The 19,103-nt window shown below is 40.9% G+C and overlaps 1 protein-coding gene across 3 annotated transcripts in view; it reads left to right on the forward strand.

Moving 5' to 3' along the window:
- The window catches only part of osbpl10a (oxysterol binding protein-like 10a), a 90,115-nt gene that overhangs the window by 58,083 nt on the left and 12,929 nt on the right, over positions 1-19,103 (forward strand). For all 3 annotated transcript variants that reach the window (XM_005457170.4, XM_005457169.4, XM_025902281.1), the window contains one exon: positions 3,432-3,562. In XM_005457170.4, the coding sequence (XP_005457227.2) occupies positions 3,432-3,562 (131 nt within the window). The remainder of the gene's footprint in view (positions 1-3,431; positions 3,563-19,103) is intronic.

Genomic DNA, 19,103 nt, shown 5'->3' on the forward strand with positions numbered 1-19,103 from the left:
AGTAAATCCATAAACTGAATATGGATACTGAAGAGCTGAATATTTTTAGGTACAACCCTAATACACAGGGGCTAGGGATTTTGAAATCTGCTGTAACTGCTGTAAATCTGAACCGCTGTCCTCCCAGCAAGCAAACTGTAACATTTCCCGATCCATCATTTACGCCCTGTGGATTATTCATCGGAGTGTTTGAGCCATAAAGTTGTTTTCCCGCTTGTTTCTGTAACTTTGGGAAGGTCGTTTGGGTTTGGATCGCATCCTGAATCTTCCAGTCCTCACAGTTTGTTGGTCTTCTTTTTGCGCCAGCATTCACCTTGCCCTGTACCTGTTCGTCAGACAGGGGGTGGTGTGGAGTGGGACCACCGGGCCGCAAGTACAGACCTCTTTCCTTCCGCTTCCTGGCTGATAAGTCCCGCGGGGGTCCAGCTGCTCCCTGCTTCCGGCATGTACCCGCCACACCTCAGTGAGGAGTTCGTTTTTGTTTTGTTTTTGTTAGGATCCTCGGTCATTAGCATAGCCTGGCTCTCCAGCATGGGTGGCTACCTGAGTATCTTGTTAAAAAGCAGCTGATAAAGGGAGTGGCTGGCTGGTTGAATGGTGTTGTTATGCCTACAGAAGAAAGCATTGCCACTGCATGGGCAAGATAACTCTTGCAGAGAGCCAAGCATGAGGTTGGACTGAGTTTGGCTGGCACGTTGGTCCCTCCAGGCTCCCGTAGTTTTAAACCAAACCAAATCAACTTGTTTTTGAGTCACAAACCCAACATAAACCTGCCAGTCACACACCAGACAGCATTATTATCAGCTGATATCACAGAGGATCTTTGCTGCTTGCTCTAGCTCTTTCTGGAACCCCTCCTTCCCGCCGCTCAGTCAGCGTCATAAAGAGCTTGAAGCCCCACCCACCCTGCTCCTCTTTCCCCTGCACACAAGCAGCATTTTCCTTTAAGGAACTGAAAATCCATAAAGGAAATTTCCAAACCTTTGCAAACCAGTTCCCTTCAAGCTTAACAAAGAATTTAGTAAAGAAAACACCAATTCATCTAAATATAAGTGAGAGCTGAAAGTCTTATTTAAAAGCGATGAAAGGAAGAACTCGTAGGGGGAAATTCTGATGTGACAACATCATTGGGAAGTCTGAATTGATGTCACGGCCCAGAAATGGAAGATAAAGCCATTGGAAACATCTTCTGCATGAATGTTTGTGTCGCCACTGTTTGATCTCTGATAACACACCTGCATGCCTCTCTCCAATGGCCTGCGACATGCCCCAGCTCACCCAGTAGCTCTGCTTCTGGTGCTTCATTGTGACATCTCGGGGAAAGTATTTAATTGTAAAAGCCCATTAATGAAAAAAACAAAGCAAAACTTAAAAAGTTTTAAATGAATAATTAATTAAGTTTAAATTGAATTCTGATGAAGGCCATCGCCATCTTCAATAACCTTTTCAAAAAGTGCACACACAAAAACACTCAATTTCACTTTATTTACAGCTCAATAACAAATCTCTTGCCCTCGGGCAGAGCTGGCTGCCCTTATGTCTCCGGTTTACAGGAGCCCAGTATCACTGGACGTGGTTTCCTCGCACTTTCAGGTTCCTGCCAGTCAAACTGTTCAGTTGACCAAAGCAGAACCTGGCCTGAGGGCTATTTCAGCACTTTTTGCAGAGACAGACCCTCTGGGCCCAGCAGAATGCCAACCTGTATCAGAACAGTTAGCTTCTCACTAATGGATATCAAAGAGCAGCCTCTTGGTGCATTAGATATTTAACCTAATTTTAGTGCAGAGAGTGGATATGAGAAGGATCTCTGGTGTTGCTCCATTAACAGTACTTTGAAATGGGATCCATTTCTCTGCTGTGTATTAGCAGCTTTTAAGAATGGAATCTCACAGCTTAAAAATTGATCATTTTTATTTTACTGATAAAGACACTTAAGCGGGAGACACTTAATAGGCCTTCATCAAATACTGGCTTGATCGAGGACTGCGTTGGAAGCCCTTCAAAAGTAGCGACTGTATTTAAAGTCTGAGGATGTAGTTTGGATGTTCCGGCACACATCCAGTGAGGAGCCTCGTTGTGATCTAACCTTTGACTCCTGTCGTGATTTTGAAGACTTTTCACCTGCATCTGCACCAGCTGTTTAAATAAAACTCTGCTTTATTTTTCCATTTACGTTGAGAACTTGATTCGACCTTGATCTAACCCAGCTTATAGGTGTGAGTACCATGGACGTGCAAATAAACAAACTGCAGTAAATAAATGTAAATCCACCCAGTTGGAGCGCGGCACCTTTTGTTGCCTGCTGACACGTCTGGTAAATAAGTGGACCGAACATTCTCAGAGTTCACTTTGAGTTTTATCTGCATGAAAAAACCCAAACCAATACAAAAATCTACAAGTCCACAAATTAATTAAAGGATTCAGGCCAGAGTAAATGAAGTATAGGTGAGAAAATGTCCTGTTTAATCAGCTGTTTCACTTCAGTACCTGAGGTGTCATTAATGCTGGAAATAAATAAGGAACACGTTGCCTTGTGAGATCCTAACTTGTTCACATTAGCTCAGAAACGAATATTTTGAGAGACTGAAATGAGCCTTGTTATATTTGGCAGCCTTCGTTTTGTTTGTTGTGACATTTGGTGCAGATTTGGCTTCTGCTTTCGGTTTACCTGCAAGTCTTTTCATGAACTCCAGTTTCGGAACCACTACATTGTTTTGCTTTGGAAAGCAGAATTTGATTAAATTACAATGAAGCAGGTGTTGATGTAGCATGAAAATACTGATTTTAAATCAAATCAGCGCTCATTTACTCTCTCTTAAGCATCCATGTTGTGGTTATTTGTGTACAATGTGTGCAGGTGCGGCTTTTTAATTAAAATTTCTTAACATTTTGAACGAGTTAAAAATCCCTAAAAATGGGTCAGTTCTTAAACGTTGACCCTCTTAACACTGACATTTAACAATCGCGCCTTCAAAAAAAGATCCTTGAGGTGGATGATCATCTCTGACAGCAAAAGCCCAGAAGGTGAAGACAGTAAAGGTTGAGCTTTTTGGGGTATGATTTATTATTAAATGCACAGTCACTGCAGTAAGTGGAAAGAAATTGGTTGATTGATTTCTTTTCTTCTTCTTTATTGAGCATTTGATCTTTTTTGGGATGGGAATCAAATTTAATCTCCATTCTAGTCGCTTCTGTATGTTTGATCATATGAATCAATACAAGGCAGGATATAACACTGAACAAATATTAAATTCGCGTGGATTCATGCAACGACACACACACGCACACACCTTGCTGGTTTGTCACTTCCATCAGTCACGCACACACCTTTATATTGAATGTCACATATTTATAAAAAGGAGAGGCTAATCTTGGTTTTCACCCTCATCCCTCTTTGAGTCTTTCAACAACAATAACTTGTCGTTTTTCAGATGGTGCTCCTGTGTGGACTGTACCAAAGTCGCCCTCGGGGGAGCAACTGAAGAACGGGGGTCTGACTCCTTTACAGTCAACCGAGCCCTCCCCAGCCCTCAGGGAAAGGATTCTGCCCCATGGTGCTGAGGTGAGAAACATCACGTCACACTGTCAATTATCGCGTCAGTATTTGGCCTGTCTCTCTCTGCTAGCTTGGCTTGGATGCTAAAGGGCTGCACAAACAGGCTGTATGATTTCTAACTGCAGCGTGTTTCTTGCAGATCACTGTACAGCTGCTTGTTGATAGGATTTGGTTGGTTGTGTACAAAGAAAATCAATTTACATTTGCTCCTTTGGCCCTAAGGTTCAGGCTTATCAGGCAAAGTGAATTTTAGTGTATCTTTTTTCCTTTGCTGCATTTTGCATTTATTGGATTGTGTCCGTGTAGCTACAAGCAGGAAGCACAGTGAGCATAGCATACAGCAAAGGTCACTTCCTGTAATTAAACTGTAAAAAAAAAAAAAAAAATCTGCAGGGTATCATATTCCACTGCCATGCTCTGCTTCATGTTCCTGAATCACATTCAGTTTTATTGCCAAGTTATGAGGAGTTTGACCTGGATAACAGAGACACTAGAAAAAGAAAGCAAAGGCAGGTACTGCGAGTTAAGAAGCTTGTGTGAAATTTTATGTTAATTTTATTAAAAGTGTGAACAGGTTTTTTTGTATTGAAAGAAATGAAAAAGAAAGCAGCAGAGTGCAGGGATGTGCAAACTACTAGCTTGGAGGGCACAAAAAATATATCTGTAACACTTGGAGTCATGTGGTTAACTTTATGCTAAAATAATGTGCAGTGTCAGTGGAGCAGGCGCCTTGATATGGTGTGAACAGATTTAAAAGATGGATATAGATTTCTCACGTGACATTGTGCGCAGATTACTCAAGAAATATCCAACATAATGACGTGATACAACCACTGACTGGTTGGGAAAAATGTTTTCCAAGAGTGGCTGGCAGTGATTCGTGGAGGTTTCTGGCTCTTGGTGGATGAAATAGGATGCAAAAAAGGTGATGCACCACAAACCTCCTAATAATTGCTTTGAATGCTAGCATATTCCCACAGTTGCATGTATTTTTTTGATGTAAACACTCCATCAATTACATTCAAACTAGGACTGTACCAATATCCTAAAGCGGTCACAAGGAGGTTTTTGCCAACCAGTTGGGGAACACACAGGTGGTTTCCACTTCGGTCACTTACTTGTGTGTAGGCCTGTGTGACTCGAGCTTTTTCCCAGCAACTGCTGCCAACCTCCAGCAGCCACTTGCAACCACTCAGGGAATACTAATTGTTCTCCTACAACTGGTGGTTGCCAGATGGTTGCAAACCAGTATCTAGTGGTCAGTTCTGGTCTCTTTCATATCTGTCAGGTTCTGGTCAGACTCCTGATGTAAGTAGTTAATGTGCATTTCTGTGTATTTAGAGCACTACAGATTAGGAGTTTATCACCAACAGATTTTATGTAATTTCCGACTTGAAGCCTTTTAATCTCAAACTGGTAGGAAACTGGTTGCAGACTCAGTTTTGATGCCATTTTATTGCTGTGTTGATGCACCAAAGTTGCTTTGAAGACCGTCTCTGCAAACCTGGTCCATGTGTTTGAAACGACCATTTCAAAGGCAACGAGATAAAAAATTCATTGCACAAGGTTGCAGGTATTTTGGTCCTGCCATGGTCACCAACTGTTGTTGAAGTAACTGGCGAGCGCTAAAGTGACCGTAGCGTTATCTATGATGTGAGTAAACTCTTTCCTGATGAGTTTATGGTCTCCACTGCTAGTTTCGTGTCTTATTCAAAACAACATCATGTTTATTTTGTAAATTGCGGTTGCCAATAGAGTTAAAAAGAAGGATAAAGCAGAGTTTGGCCTACCTGTTGCTTGACCTTTAATATTAATGGTGATGATGCAGTGCAACCTCATGTGTTAACTAGCTGAGCTTTTTTTCTTTATCTTAGCCTTGCTGACCTATCAAATTATGAAGCCAGTTTTAATTCTGCAAACACTTAAGTTAATTTTAAGGTGATATTTGATTGATTTCCTTTTTTTTTCTCCAAGTTTCTTTTTATAAGCTTTTCTCTATTGAACTTGCATAAATAAAGACGAAGATTATATAGACAAAAACACTCTCTGGCATTAAATATGCAACAAAGTCTCAAGTGGTTGATGTCAGGCCTTCTTGAAGTTGCCAAAAGATGCATTTTTTTCATGTTCATTGTTATGAAAAATTAGCCTTTTAGGGCTCTGTAAGCTGAAATTTCTTGCTGTGGTGATGATAGATACAAATACAAAATATACTTAAGATGAAACTCGGGGGCCAGTGGCCTCACTTGAGAATTTCTGCCACACTATCGTGTTTGCTCTTCCTGGCTGGAAGGGGGAGCACTCCACTCATCTGACAATTTTAAAAGAAGTGCTGTCAAATAAGTGGGTCACACAGTGTACTGACTCGATCCCTGGAGGAATGTGTGTCTGGACCAACCTGTTTCAGTAACAGGAGATGGGAGGGGGCAGGTGACTGTGATGTAAATGCAGTGTGAGTCTGGTGGAGAGAAAGAGGGGATGCTAGAGTGAGATATTAGCACCTCACTTTCTGTAATTTAGTTAAAACACTGACTTTTAACAACAAATTCCACTCAAAAGAAATCATTTTAATTTGCTTATATTTGCTGTGAATATTTTGTTTATGCAGATTTTTTTATTATCGCTAAAGTTAAAGCAACAAGTTCCACTGGTAGTTACGAGAATGCCCATAGACAAAAACAAAAGCTGTTTTCCCCATTTTCTCGTCATTGATTTCATATTAAATTCCTCGTAATGCCATTTGTGGAAGGTCAGAATGTTTCTCTTGCGCAGGAACGCCCAGGACCCCCTACATTGGGAGCAAAGTTTTCAAGGACCCTTCATAATGCTAACACAGATTTTGCTTTCACTGTGTAGTTGTAGGTTTACAATTATGGAATTAGAAATCTGCTAAAAATGCTTCTTAAACCAGCCTTTAGTAAACAGCATAAAGATTATTTACAACCACAAGTTATTTTATTACGTGCACTTTGCAAGCACCAGTTCAGACTCCCCTTTTCCTTCAGAGATGCCTTAATTATTCGTGGCACAGATTTGACAAGGTGCTGATCAATATTGATATGATAGCATCATACAGTTGCTGCAGATTGGTGGGCTTACATCAGTAATGCAAATCTCCTGTTCTACCACACCGCAGAGGTGCTTTATTGGTCTTATATCTGGTGACATGTTCAAGAAAGACGTTTGAGATGATTTGAGCTTCGTGACATGGTGTGTTATGCTGCTGGGAGCAACTGTAAGAAGATCAGAATCCGGATGCCTTTTATTTCCATTGCATTATAAAATACAACAACACTGAGGTACTGCTTCTGTAGGTTCCTCAAAATAAAATAACAAGTCTTTCACACAATAAAACAACACCGTCATTCACACAGTTAAATTGGCCCTTTCAGCTGAGGATAATGAATAATTACAAATATGAAGAAGTCGAGAACAAGTGCCGTGCTGCATTACAGTAATCATTCTTGATTTTGGGCACCAGTTGCACTTGCATAAAAACAGTTTAATCTGTTTGTCCTTGTTTTGATGGATGTGTAGCATCTACCAGAGGCATCAAGTCGAACTGCAGGTGTCCTGAGTGGGAAGTGTCCTTAGTGATTTTTAAGGCTCATGAGTTGGTTCCATCTCAAACGTTGCAAAATCAACACACAACCAAAACACATTCGATGATCTTTTGTGCTGTTTATTACCCTCTGGACAGCTTATTTATTCACTGCAGAGCATCCGGCATACCACACTGTTACACAGCAAACCAGGATGCCTTCTGTGGTGGAGTGATACAAGGCCACCAGCAGTTTCCCATCCACAGTGGTCATAAAGGGATGCGCACGGTCAGCAACAACACTTAGGCAAGCTGTGGTGTTTAAACAATGCTCAATTAGTACTAATACCCCCACCGGCAGCCTAAACTGTTTATTTAAGGCAGGATGGATCCATGCTTTCATGTTGTTTACAACGAATTCTGAATGGTGCAGCAAAAATTGAGACTCATCAGACTAGACAACTTTTTCCAGGCTTCTATTTTTTAATTTTGGTGAGGTCTGTGCAAATTGTAGTCTCGGTTTCTTGTTACTAGCTGAGGGTAACACCTGGTGTCGTCTTCTGTTGCTGTAGCTCATCTGTTTTAGGGATGTGCACTGAGAGATGCTTACCTCGGTTGTAACTAGTGTTAATATTGTTGACTATTAATTTTCGTGATAGTTTTCATCAACAACTTTTTTTTCCGGACAGAAACAAGACGATAACCAAATAAGAACTAATGCACTGGGACAGAAGCTATGATGAAATTGACATGTTTGTCGACGAATAAAAACAAGATGAAAATGTTCTGGAGAAACGAGATCCAATCAGTATGAATTAAGTTGTCTAGGGAGGCGGGACGAGTTTGGAAGTGATCCAATTAGAAGTAATCTCCTTGTGCAGCAAGGTGAGACGCGGACAATTTGATGTCCAGGGAGTAAGATAAGAGCATACGTATGGACACAATTTGCACTTACTGTCAAGTTTCACTATTTTTACACTGTCTACATGCCAACCTGGCCAACCATGCCAGGTGTACCTAATAAACTGACCGACGTGTTTACATGAGCTTCTTGTAAACTTAAATCACTTTTCTTTAACACCGTTGTCACGAGTCACATTAATCTTTGGCGCTGTCGTCTTTTTATTCAAACTTAGTGGAATAATGTAACCCTCAGCTACACGTAAGAAGATGAAGATTAATGGATAAGGTGTCGTCTCAGCAGCTTTCAATTCTGCTCATGCTCACAAATATCCTTTTTATCAAATGCTAGACTTTTATCATTACCTGTCAGAAATGTGTGTTGCTTGTTAAATACTTGTCAGATCTTGTAATGGCTTGACATTCATTTCAGCAAAACCACAAAACAAATAATGGAAGGCTTTGGGGAAAATTTTAGCCTTTGTGTAAACGTTGAATCAGCTTCCTGCTTTTACACCACGAGGGACTAACTGTGCCTGGAGCGGTCTGATCTGCAGCCACAGAATTATAATCTGTCATGTTAATGATCATTTTCTATTGACATACGAGTGTGAAATGGGTATTACAGTGTTGCAGTGTCAACCCATTTACAGTCCAGCTGTTCAAAACACTTCACGTCGAACAATTATAAGCAGAGAAGCGAGGGCAGGTCGTTATAGTGATTTGGCCCCTTTTAAGACAGCATTATGGCAGTTATGATTCAGTCGGCCATCTCCGTTGACTTCCCTGCCTCTGCCGGTATGTTTCTGCCAACTTAAGTAAGGCGTACCGTGCTTCACTGATGGATAATGGCAAGCTATTAGGGATATCATAAAAACGACAGTGACTGTATTTTCATGGAGCTGGATAAGGCACACGTTGTCCTGCTTGTAGCCTCGTTAATGATACGATGAATTATCGGCACTCATTCCAGATGTATACAAATGTGCAAAAGTCTTGAGCCACCAGTGATTTCTTTATATTTTCTAGGTGTAGTGATTTATTGAAACATGCGCAAACATATATGGAAATACAGTATGTGAGACAACAAACAGAGTTTGTACAATTCTAACATCTGTCTGATAATTTAAAGTGATCTTCAGGAAAAGTTCTCCAGATTTCTTGAAGGACATTCAAACATCTTCTTTGGATGTCGGCTGCCTTTTGTTCTGTTCTCTGTCAAAATGATCCCACATTGCTTCAATAATGTTGAGGTCTGGGATAATCAGGCCAATCGGCGACTGATAGTGTTGGTTTTCTATCTAGGTATACTTTGGTGCATTGGCAGCGTGGTTTGGATCATTCTCATGCTGAAAAGTGAAGTTGTTTTCAAAGTCGCTTCAATAATTCCATCAATAGTGACAAGATCTTGAATACTGGCTGAAATGCAGACCCCAAACATTTATAGAGCCTCCACCATGTTTTATAGATGGCTGTGTTACCTCTCTTCTATACATACTGACACACTTTGAACCAGAAATTTCAAATGTGGATTTCTTAATACTCAATAAGACCTGTTGCCACTGGTTTTCAGACCAGTTCTTGTGTATTTTAGCACACAACAGGCTTTTTTTCCTTGTTTCCTTTCCTTAAGAATGGCTTCTTGACAGCCATCCTTCCGCTGAGACCATTTCTGCTGAGGGTTCAGTGAACAGTAGATGGATTAACTGAATGCCAGATGGATCTCTCAGGTCCCGTGTCAGGTCTTTGTTGGATTCTTTCTCTTTTTTTTTAATAATGTGACTTTCAGACACCGTTCACCTGCTGTAGTTATTTTTTTTTAGGTCACTTCTTCTTTTGTCCTTCACTTGTCAAGTTTTCTCAGGGATTTTAAGGACAGAAGATATGCCCACTTTTGACTAATAGCGCTTACATGTGATATACTGTTCAGCACTAAAACTGCTAACTTAAATGCATAGAGTATACAGAACATGGGTGTGTACCTGTAGTGTCGTGTTTGGTTAACCATGCTGTAAAAGTACCCTGTCATGTGTGACGTCAGTATTTATCACAAAGATTCGATGTCATTTTTTAAGGAAAAGCAGAGCTCTAAATTTGGAAACATGCTTTTGACTTTTACCACTCTGTGTCTCTCCTCTGTAATATTTCACGCTCTCCTGCAGCCTGTTTCTCAGCACTGCCCTGCAGCTTGATCCAGATTTCATTAGAGCCTTTAAAGATGCTCTGGCTGCCGTTTGAAGGCGCAGGGCAGAGAGGCGGTGGACGTACAGTGCAGGCACATTAGTCCAGCCCGACACTGATGTTTATTCCTCCTTTAAGAAGAATTTTCTAACCGGTGTCCATGTCTCGTCGAGTTGATTTAAAGCCTTTTCTCAGTATTAAGGAGAACAGGAGGTGAGGCAGAGCGAGTGAGAGATTCTTCACGACTCGACAGCCTTATCATTAAGGTGATGTTTAGATAATCAAGGATAAAGATTGCTCTGGGATGATAATTTGTCTGATGTTCTGTGCTTGGCGTAGTAATGGTGGATTTGTTGAGGCGCTGAGTTTGCCATCTTGTGGTTGTGAAATGCAATGCAGAAAAATTTAAATAAAACCAGCTTTAAAAGATTATTATTAATAATTGGTTTGGACAAAACCCTCAAAACGAACATTTGCGATGGCGTAAAGCTCAAGGTCAGTTTCTGATCATCTTGGCCACTTGCCCGTTTAACATATACCCCGTAATCTCATGAGCAGTCTTGAGAGAAGGAAGAAAATACATTACCTCAGAATAATAAAACCTTTCTGTATGAATTATGTAGCACTGCTGTGGCGTTTGATATTAATTCCTATGCAGTCAGTAAGAAAAAACTCAAGACCGATGCGTGACTGTGGGAAAATGGAGAGGAAATTGCTGGTGCTTGCAGAAAGCCCGTTGGTTTATGCATCTACAAGAGCTCCAGTGCAATCCCTTACCACATATTAGAGCTGCCTACAGTATCGCTGTGGTTATGAGCTGCTGCTGCTGCAGAGCAGGAATTCAATGATAGACAACTCTGAATTATAAAGAAAAAGGCAGAAAACGAGAATAAAATAGTAAAAAAAATGTGGGAAAATGTGTCAGTATCAGTTATAATATCAGCGACAGCCTCTATCTTCAGATCCAGGATTTGGAAAGAAACACATTCATGTGGAGAGAAAGCACAAATACTGTTGCATCAGAAAATAGTCCATATTTTATTTCTCTTAAGTGCACTCTGGACAAAATCCTCTGTGCACTGCAGAGTTATTGTTCCTTCTTTACTCCAGCAGAGGGCAGCAAAGTCCTCCCATGAGTCACTGTGCAGCTAATTCAGTATATAGGAAATGTAAAGATGTGTATTTTTTGCTTCTCTTTTAAAAGGAGAACAAACTGGATTTGTTTGATTTCTAAACTTTGCCCTCGACATCAGTAACATGTTAACACTGTGCAGCACTGATGCTTCCTCAGTCTTATTAACAGACAAAAGGTCCTGTCAGTCTGCGTGTGACAAAAACAAATAATGATAACTGTGTTCTCAGCTCACATTCAGTCTGTTCAACAAGCCGTGAGTCACTCTCTGCTCTGTAATCTGTTTTTCTAATAAAGTTCCAACTTAACACTGAGGGTGACATCCCTCTGTTAGAAACCACCTTCTCCTTTATCTCCTAAAATAGACCTCAAGGCGCTCACTTTTTAAATGGTTATTCATAAAAAGTTTCTCTGCTCCTGCACACAGAAAGGAAGCTTGTAATAAGTGTTTGATTTTTTCAGGTAATTGATAATCAATTTGACCAATAGCAGGTCAGAAATGCTTGTTTTGTTCAAGATCCTTTAAAAAAATAAATGTGATTTTTGCGGTAATCAAAATTGTTCCTAAATCCATTCAGCATAAGTTTGCTTATATAAAACCCTGACAAGCACCTTTAAAAAAGCTTTAATGACTCAAAAAATGTCACTCTTTGTCTTTGTCACTCTTAGTTTTGCTGCTAAACAAAGATTCTGGTGCAGATGTTTGTTTATTTTAAGCCTTCCTGTCATACAACCGTAGCTCTGCATCACCCATGATTTAGAAACTTGAATGCTAAAGCGGATTACTCGATGCTTCACTGAATAATTATGCAGGATGCAAAATGAACTTCAGCTGTGTGGCGATGCAGGCACGTTTATGACTCCTTTTGAAGTCGATAAAGAAGCATTTAACGGAGTGAACATACTTGTCAGGCGCTCAGAGCCTTTTTATCATCATCAGCAACGGATAGTTTAAAGAGATGCAACAGATCTGTGAGATGAACGAAAGCAATTTCTGAGATCCCATAAAGCTCACTCTGCAACCTCCAAAGGTTTTGAAGTTAGAGACGTCTTTTTCAGTTCCAGTTTAATGTGTTGATTATTGGCTGCATATAAAAGATGAATGCGTCCACCACGACATCAGCTGTTGGTTTGTTTTTATCTCATCCAGCTGAAAGAGTGAATCTGAGTATTGGTCAGACTTTTGCAAGCCTCTTTGCTTTCTTAAGGGACTTTAAATCTTCAAAGTTTGTGCAGTCCAGCCAAGCAGGGACAGTGAAACTCATAACTGTTTTACTTGGATCACGGATAAACTACTGCATCGATGAGGTTCTGGTTTTAAACTGGACGTGATGGTTGTGATTTATCAGTCACAGTGTGGGGATCCCTTCAAGCTTACACTTTATTTTAGTTTAAATGGGGATAATAATGTGCAAAATCTACATCACAGATTAATTAAAAAAATAGTAAATAAATAACAAAAAAATAGAGAGAGAAAGTAACATATTTTTTAGTTAAAGGGGGCTGGAGCCTATCCCAGCTGTCATAGGGCGAGAGGCAGGGGAACACCTTGGACAGGTGGGCCAGACACAGGACCTCTGTGTTTTTACTTTGATTAAAAATGTGTGTGTGTGTGTGTGTGTGTGTGTGTGTGTGTGTGTGTGTGTGCGTGTGCCTTTTACGTCCTCACAGCCCGTGTTAGATTCTCCTCTGATGAAACTGCTTATCATAAATTTATATACAAAGGGTACAACATCTGCATCTCCACTGCAGTGCCTGATTTAAAAAAAAAAAAAATTATTATTTTATTTTTTGGGAGGAAAAAAGGTTTTGTGAGGTTTTCTTTCTTGACAAAGCTGAACAGCTTTTTCATTCATACCCATTCAAGTAGGCTGTGAATTATTTATTGCAGTTCTGATGTTGCATCTGGGTCAACGCCACCTCTTTCCCCCCCCCCACCCTCATTGTACCGTGAGCATCTGCGGCGTCTCAGCTTGAACTCTTTTCGTGGACTTTATTCCTTTTCCGGAGCTTCTGGGAGATTTAAAACTCTGTTGTGATCTTGCGAGCAGAAAACTCATTTAGTCTTTAAAACATTAAAGACATCTAAACAGCTTTAAGTGGATTTAAAGCTGCTAATTGCCCCATTGATGCATGGTAATATGCTTTGTTGGTGAGCAGTATAAGCACTGCTTGTGTAAATTGGCAGAAGCAACTGCAACTTAAAAGCTTTTTAGTAATTCGCTGGTAGTTGACATTCACAACATGCCTGACATTTAACAGGAGCTCAAAACACACACACACATGCAGTGGTTACTTTGGTAAGTGGTAGATCCTTCCATTTATTCACTTCCAGAGCTCCTCAGGCAGTGATTACACTACTTAGCTAAAGTGTAAAGCACACAGGTGAGAAGTTCATTGGTTGAGTAAATGTCAAGCGATTGACAAAGTGATTATAAAGTGATTTTCATGTGGCTGCTTGTTAGTTTAGAGAGGACATGTACCCAGCCAGCTAGAGTCTTACTGGTGGAAATGCCACAGTGATCTAAGAGAGGTCAGAGGCTAACAGGCTGGACTCGGATATCACGCAAACAACTCAGCACTACAGGAAGTTAATGTGATCCTGAGCTGGACTTTGTATTGAAGTGTCTCCCTGGAGGTAAGACACATGCTTTATTCACACAATGTGACATCATCACACAAACTTGATGGTGATGCTCATATTAAGGATGGTAAACATGAGTATCTAGAAACAAGCTCCGGCTTCAGACGTTTTTTTTTTCTGCTGCTCGATCTCAATGATGTCAAAGCGAGCGGATATCCTTATACGGTCATCTCGGACACACACCTCTGGCTGTGAGCAGAGAGGTGCCACCGTCCTGTATTTTTACCTGGAACATTCACATTCAACACATTGTGTTTTTGTGTGAAGCGGTTTGTGATTTCAGAAAATTGTGTGAAATTATGCTTAAAAGTGTTTGTTGCACTGCTACAGTTCAGGGTGGATTTTATATCAGACAGTCAAGACGATTGATGTGATAAAAGTGCAAAGATGTTTGGGAATTACAGATATTTTTATACACACATTTTCAGAGGCTCATGGCAAATGAAGCAGGCATAATATATATAAGTTGAAAAGTAGACCAAAGACATGCTGGATGATTACATCTCTCGGCTGACCTGGGAATGCCTCGGTGTTTAAGCAGGAGGAGGTGGCTGGGGAGTGGGAGGTTTGGGCATCCTTGCTTAGGCTTGCCCTGCAAGGATCCTGGTCCTGTATAAACGGAAGGAAATGAATGGATAGATTCAAAGCTGTGAATATATATGCACAAATAAATATCTAAATATGAATATGAGGCACGACAAGATGTCAGTGAAGTTAGACAGGCCATCATTAGGCTGAAAAATCAAAGTAAACCCATCAGAGAGAAAACAGAAACTTTAGGATTGAAAGAACTAAAATGCATGACGACAGAATTATTTCTGTGTTTGAGAAAAACAACTTGGTTAGATGTCGCAAAGTTAAGAGCAGTCTTGAGGAGGCAGGCGTATCGCTGTCTAAGCCTACAATCAAGAGACGGATTCATGAATGGAAATACAGTGTGTTTACAACAATGTGCAAACCGCTGATTGCACTCAGGAACAGGAAGGTCAGATTAGCCAGAAGTCATCCAAAAAGAGCCTGCACAGCTCTGGGAAAAATATTTGGACAGATGAAAGTAAGACTAAGTTAAAGTGGAATGAAACAGAAAGAGAAACAGCTCATGATCCAAAGCACGCCACGTTATCTGTCAGACCTGCAGGAGGTAATATTATGTCAATGGCATGCATGGGTGCAGGTGGGTCGCTAGTGTTTATTGAGGATGTCACTGTGATACTGTGTAAAAGGGACAGGATTATATAGTCAGCACTTCATAGTGCAAATGGATAATGGCCCAAAGCAAACTGTAAAAGCAACCAAGGAGAAAAATTTAATATTCTTTAAGGGCCAAGGCAGTCACCTGATCTCAGCACAACAGAGCATTTGCTTTGCTTTTGATTATTAAATCCAAAACTGTATTTAAAAAATGTCTGCAAGTCCTAAACAGTTATTGCAAAAATTCTGTGATTATTTGGTTTAAAATGCACTGTGATGGTGTCTTTTTCCAACACATTATGGACCCGACTGTATTGCTATATATGACATTATTTTAAAAACTGCAGTATTTGTTGGCAAAAGCTGGTCTAACAGGGTGGACTGCTCGATAGTTTTCTTTCTATTTTCTTTCTTTTTACAACAAATAATTGTAAATTACATACTCCGTGTTTAGGTTTTGAACTCTTGGATTGTTTTTGTGAATCTGAAGTGATAAATAATTAGTTTCCACTTTAAAACACAGCAGCAACAACAGCACAGAGGGGGAGCTGTGGCTCATATTTCATCAGACGTCTTTGTACTGTAGGTGCCGGCTCCCCATTGTTAAGAGTGTCAGTTTCATAATCTTAGTAAAAATATGTGCGTGCACACCACAGTGGCAGATTTTGAACCGACTTTAATCTCATTCATCAAAAAGAGAAAAAGCTGTATTTCCAAAAAAACAGCTCTCTGTTGTTTAGCTGGTGTTTCGTGTCCTAAACAAGCCCCTGGTCTCGCTGAAGGTTTAGGGTCAGTTTTACACAGGTGGAAACACATCCAGCCAATGGAAATCTGTGTTTGAGCTGGATGGAGACGAATCATTTCCTTTTTATTTTTCTTATTTATTTATTTTCTGTGTACTGCACCCAGAGGAGTAGAAGCAGGAGAAATCCACTTCACTCTGGTACACACACTTCAAAGGCCGAGCTGGAAAGAGGACAGAGCTGCTGCAAAATAGCAAGTGGTTTAGAAGTTGAGACTCATACACCTCGAGTAGCATCCTTTTCTCAGATGTTGTTTCGACAAAGAAATGAGTGAAAATGGAAGCGATGATGATGATAGGGGATGAAGAGGACAGCTGGTGAAGGAGGACAAGCCCTCAAAGTTGTAACTGAGGAAGAAAAGGAGTCTTTGAAGTGCAGACTTGCACTAGCTGAGGCTTCTGCAGACGCCCACACTGGATAGAAATATAAATCAGGAAGAAGAAGGAGGCGGGGGGGGAACCATGTGAATGAGGGCGAGGAAGACCGTTAAGGAGAAAGATGATGATGAAACAGAATAGCGGATGGCATGAATGAAGAGCTGGGGGGGGGAAGTAAATGAAAGACACAATGACAGAGATGACAGTGTGAGGGCGGAGGAAGAGTGGGGAAGAATGAATCAAACAGAGGACTGGAGTTAGTTACAGAGAGAAAATGTACTGGTAAAGAGCGGAAAGGTAGAACAAGGTAGATGATAGCCACCCCCCCACCTTCCTCGCATGTGTTCCTGAAGAGTCGACTGCTGTAGGGGTGCAGAACTGGCAGACTAGTGGTAATTATAGGAGACAATACATACACCCGTCCCACATATACTAGGAGAGGAGGAGGCGTAGGAGGTAGGGAAGCCTTGTGAGAAGAGGACAGGAGGGAGGGGAGCAGAGGAAAAAGTGATGAGGTAAGGGTGGAGGAGGATGAGGTAAAAATGGAAAGATGAAGGGAAATTGGAGATGGATGATGGGAGGGTGTAGAGGGAAGCATCACTGGGACTTTCCCTCAGCTGTTTTCTTCCCTCCTCCCTCTTTTTATAAAGGGGGGGGGGTGTTAACAGAGGCAAGAGAGAGGGAGACTCTCTGTAAGTCATGCATAGCAACTTCGCTCAGGCACACTGAACGCCTCTCCAAAAACCAAAAAAACACAACAAAGAGCCAAGACTCCTTCAAGGCAGCTGCTCACTCAGTCAGGAAACCCACATGAGGAAGAAGACACTTCGAGCTTTAATCACCTCAAAAGATCCAAATTTAGATCGAGTTTCCACCAAGAGAACATCTCTTAAATTGGATTTTGCTCCGGCTGAAGTGCCGTGCTGTGGCCGTCCTGCTTTTGGAGCAAGAAGATTTAATTTCCTTCCTTCCACTGGATCGTTTACCTGAGGCCACCGTACCTGTTTCTTTTCCTCTTTTTGGAGATGAGATCCAGTCTTATGCAGGTCAAGCCTGTAGCTGCACAACAATGCAGTGTAAGTGTTTCTGAGCTGATATTTGTGCGTGCATGCACCCTTGCATCGTGTGCTGATTGTCTTTTTTCTCTGTTTTGGTTATGGGTTGAGTAAGTGTATATGCATCCTGGGGAGGCACAAGTTTGTGCATTTTGGTCTGATATGGGAAGCAGTGAGTTTTCCTCCAACACTGAGCGCCTTTGTTGACTTCATAAATTATAGAACAAATCAGCCGGCGGGGTTTATTCGTGTGGTAAACATTTTCTGCATCTGTTAAAGTTGCTGAGATTGTTTTTGAAGTGCAAAATACACTCTTAGACTCTCGTTAATACATCTGACATGCTTAATTCTGTAACTAATTGTTAATAGATATGTATTAATGCCTTATAGGGCTGCTATAAGTTGTCAAAACTGCATTTCTTTGTGGTTCGTCTGAAAAATCTTTCACATCCTCTTTATATTGCATTTATGAAGAACATGGTGGAATACAAGAACTGCATTTTTGGAGGAAAATATTGAACTATACTCCACTCCATTTATTTGTCAGATCTAGCTACTAGTTAAATTATATACTACAGTTATTTTTGCTAAATATAAATCAAATCTGGATGATTAATTATTAGATAACCTACCTTTTTGCAGATACAACTGAATCTGCCGTTCTTTATAAGCACTTAAAGTGTAATTTGCTGATGTGAATACTTACTTCACCACTTTAAAGGAATGCTGTGTGTACCATTGTATCCAAAAGGGACTTTTCAACAAAGCTTTGAATAAAGACATGAGTTAAAACTTTAGCATAAAAGTTAGCTATTAGCTCATCTCATACAGTGTTGTATGAGATGAGTTTGGGAGAAACTGCTTGACTTTGAAAATTTGAGCTTTGTCTGTGTGTATGTTAAATGTCCACAACATGTGTAATTGTTAGGGACTGTGGTAGGAACAGTGGGCGGTTAAAAAGGTAAAAAATGTGACAGGAAGCACTACATGAGAGCAAGCGGGGCATATACGCGATTTTAAACATGACTGTAGAAGAACTTATTAAAATGACGGATTTTCTGCTACAATGTGTGACGGTAGCGGGAGGAACGGTGCTGAAACCCTTTAATAGTGTACAGGCTCTTGTCCTCTCCCTCTCTCGCCTCGATGGAGTCATAAATCTGAACACACTTTGCAGTTATTTCCTATTTGAGACACATTATGATCCACTTTTGGACGAGTTGGACTGCATTAAAAAGTCTGAGTTAATGCCAGCCACCGAGCCCACCGATATATCCACTTGAGGGTTTTCTGGAGAGATGCTCTGACCTCCTCAGCAGTAATTTCCTGTTGCTGTCAGGAACCTCTTTAATTAGTTAGAACCACTGAAATCATAACAGACCTCCTCCTACCTTCCTCCCCTCCCCTCCTTTTCACTTCTATATATATCACTCTGCTGCGAGAACCAGCCAGCCCCAGGGACTCCTGTACATGTGTGCTCATGCATGCTCCCTCCTGTGTGCGCTGGTGTCTTTTGTGCAAAAATGTTTCAGTGCAGAGAGCATGTACTCTGTGCATGTGGATCTTTTGGCGTGCACCCATGGAATAAAATATTCAGGTGACAAGCAGGGACTCTGGTCCTGGAACACTCTGGTTTTCTTCTGCTTCTCCCAGCTCTCTGCAGGAGCCCTGTGTGCAATTACACTGCCTGGAGTTTCAGATCAGACTTCCCTCAGTATTCCTG

Source organism: Oreochromis niloticus, linkage group LG22, assembly GCF_001858045.2.
Source record: "Oreochromis niloticus isolate F11D_XX linkage group LG22, O_niloticus_UMD_NMBU, whole genome shotgun sequence".
NCBI lineage: Eukaryota > Metazoa > Chordata > Actinopteri > Cichliformes > Cichlidae > Oreochromis > Oreochromis niloticus.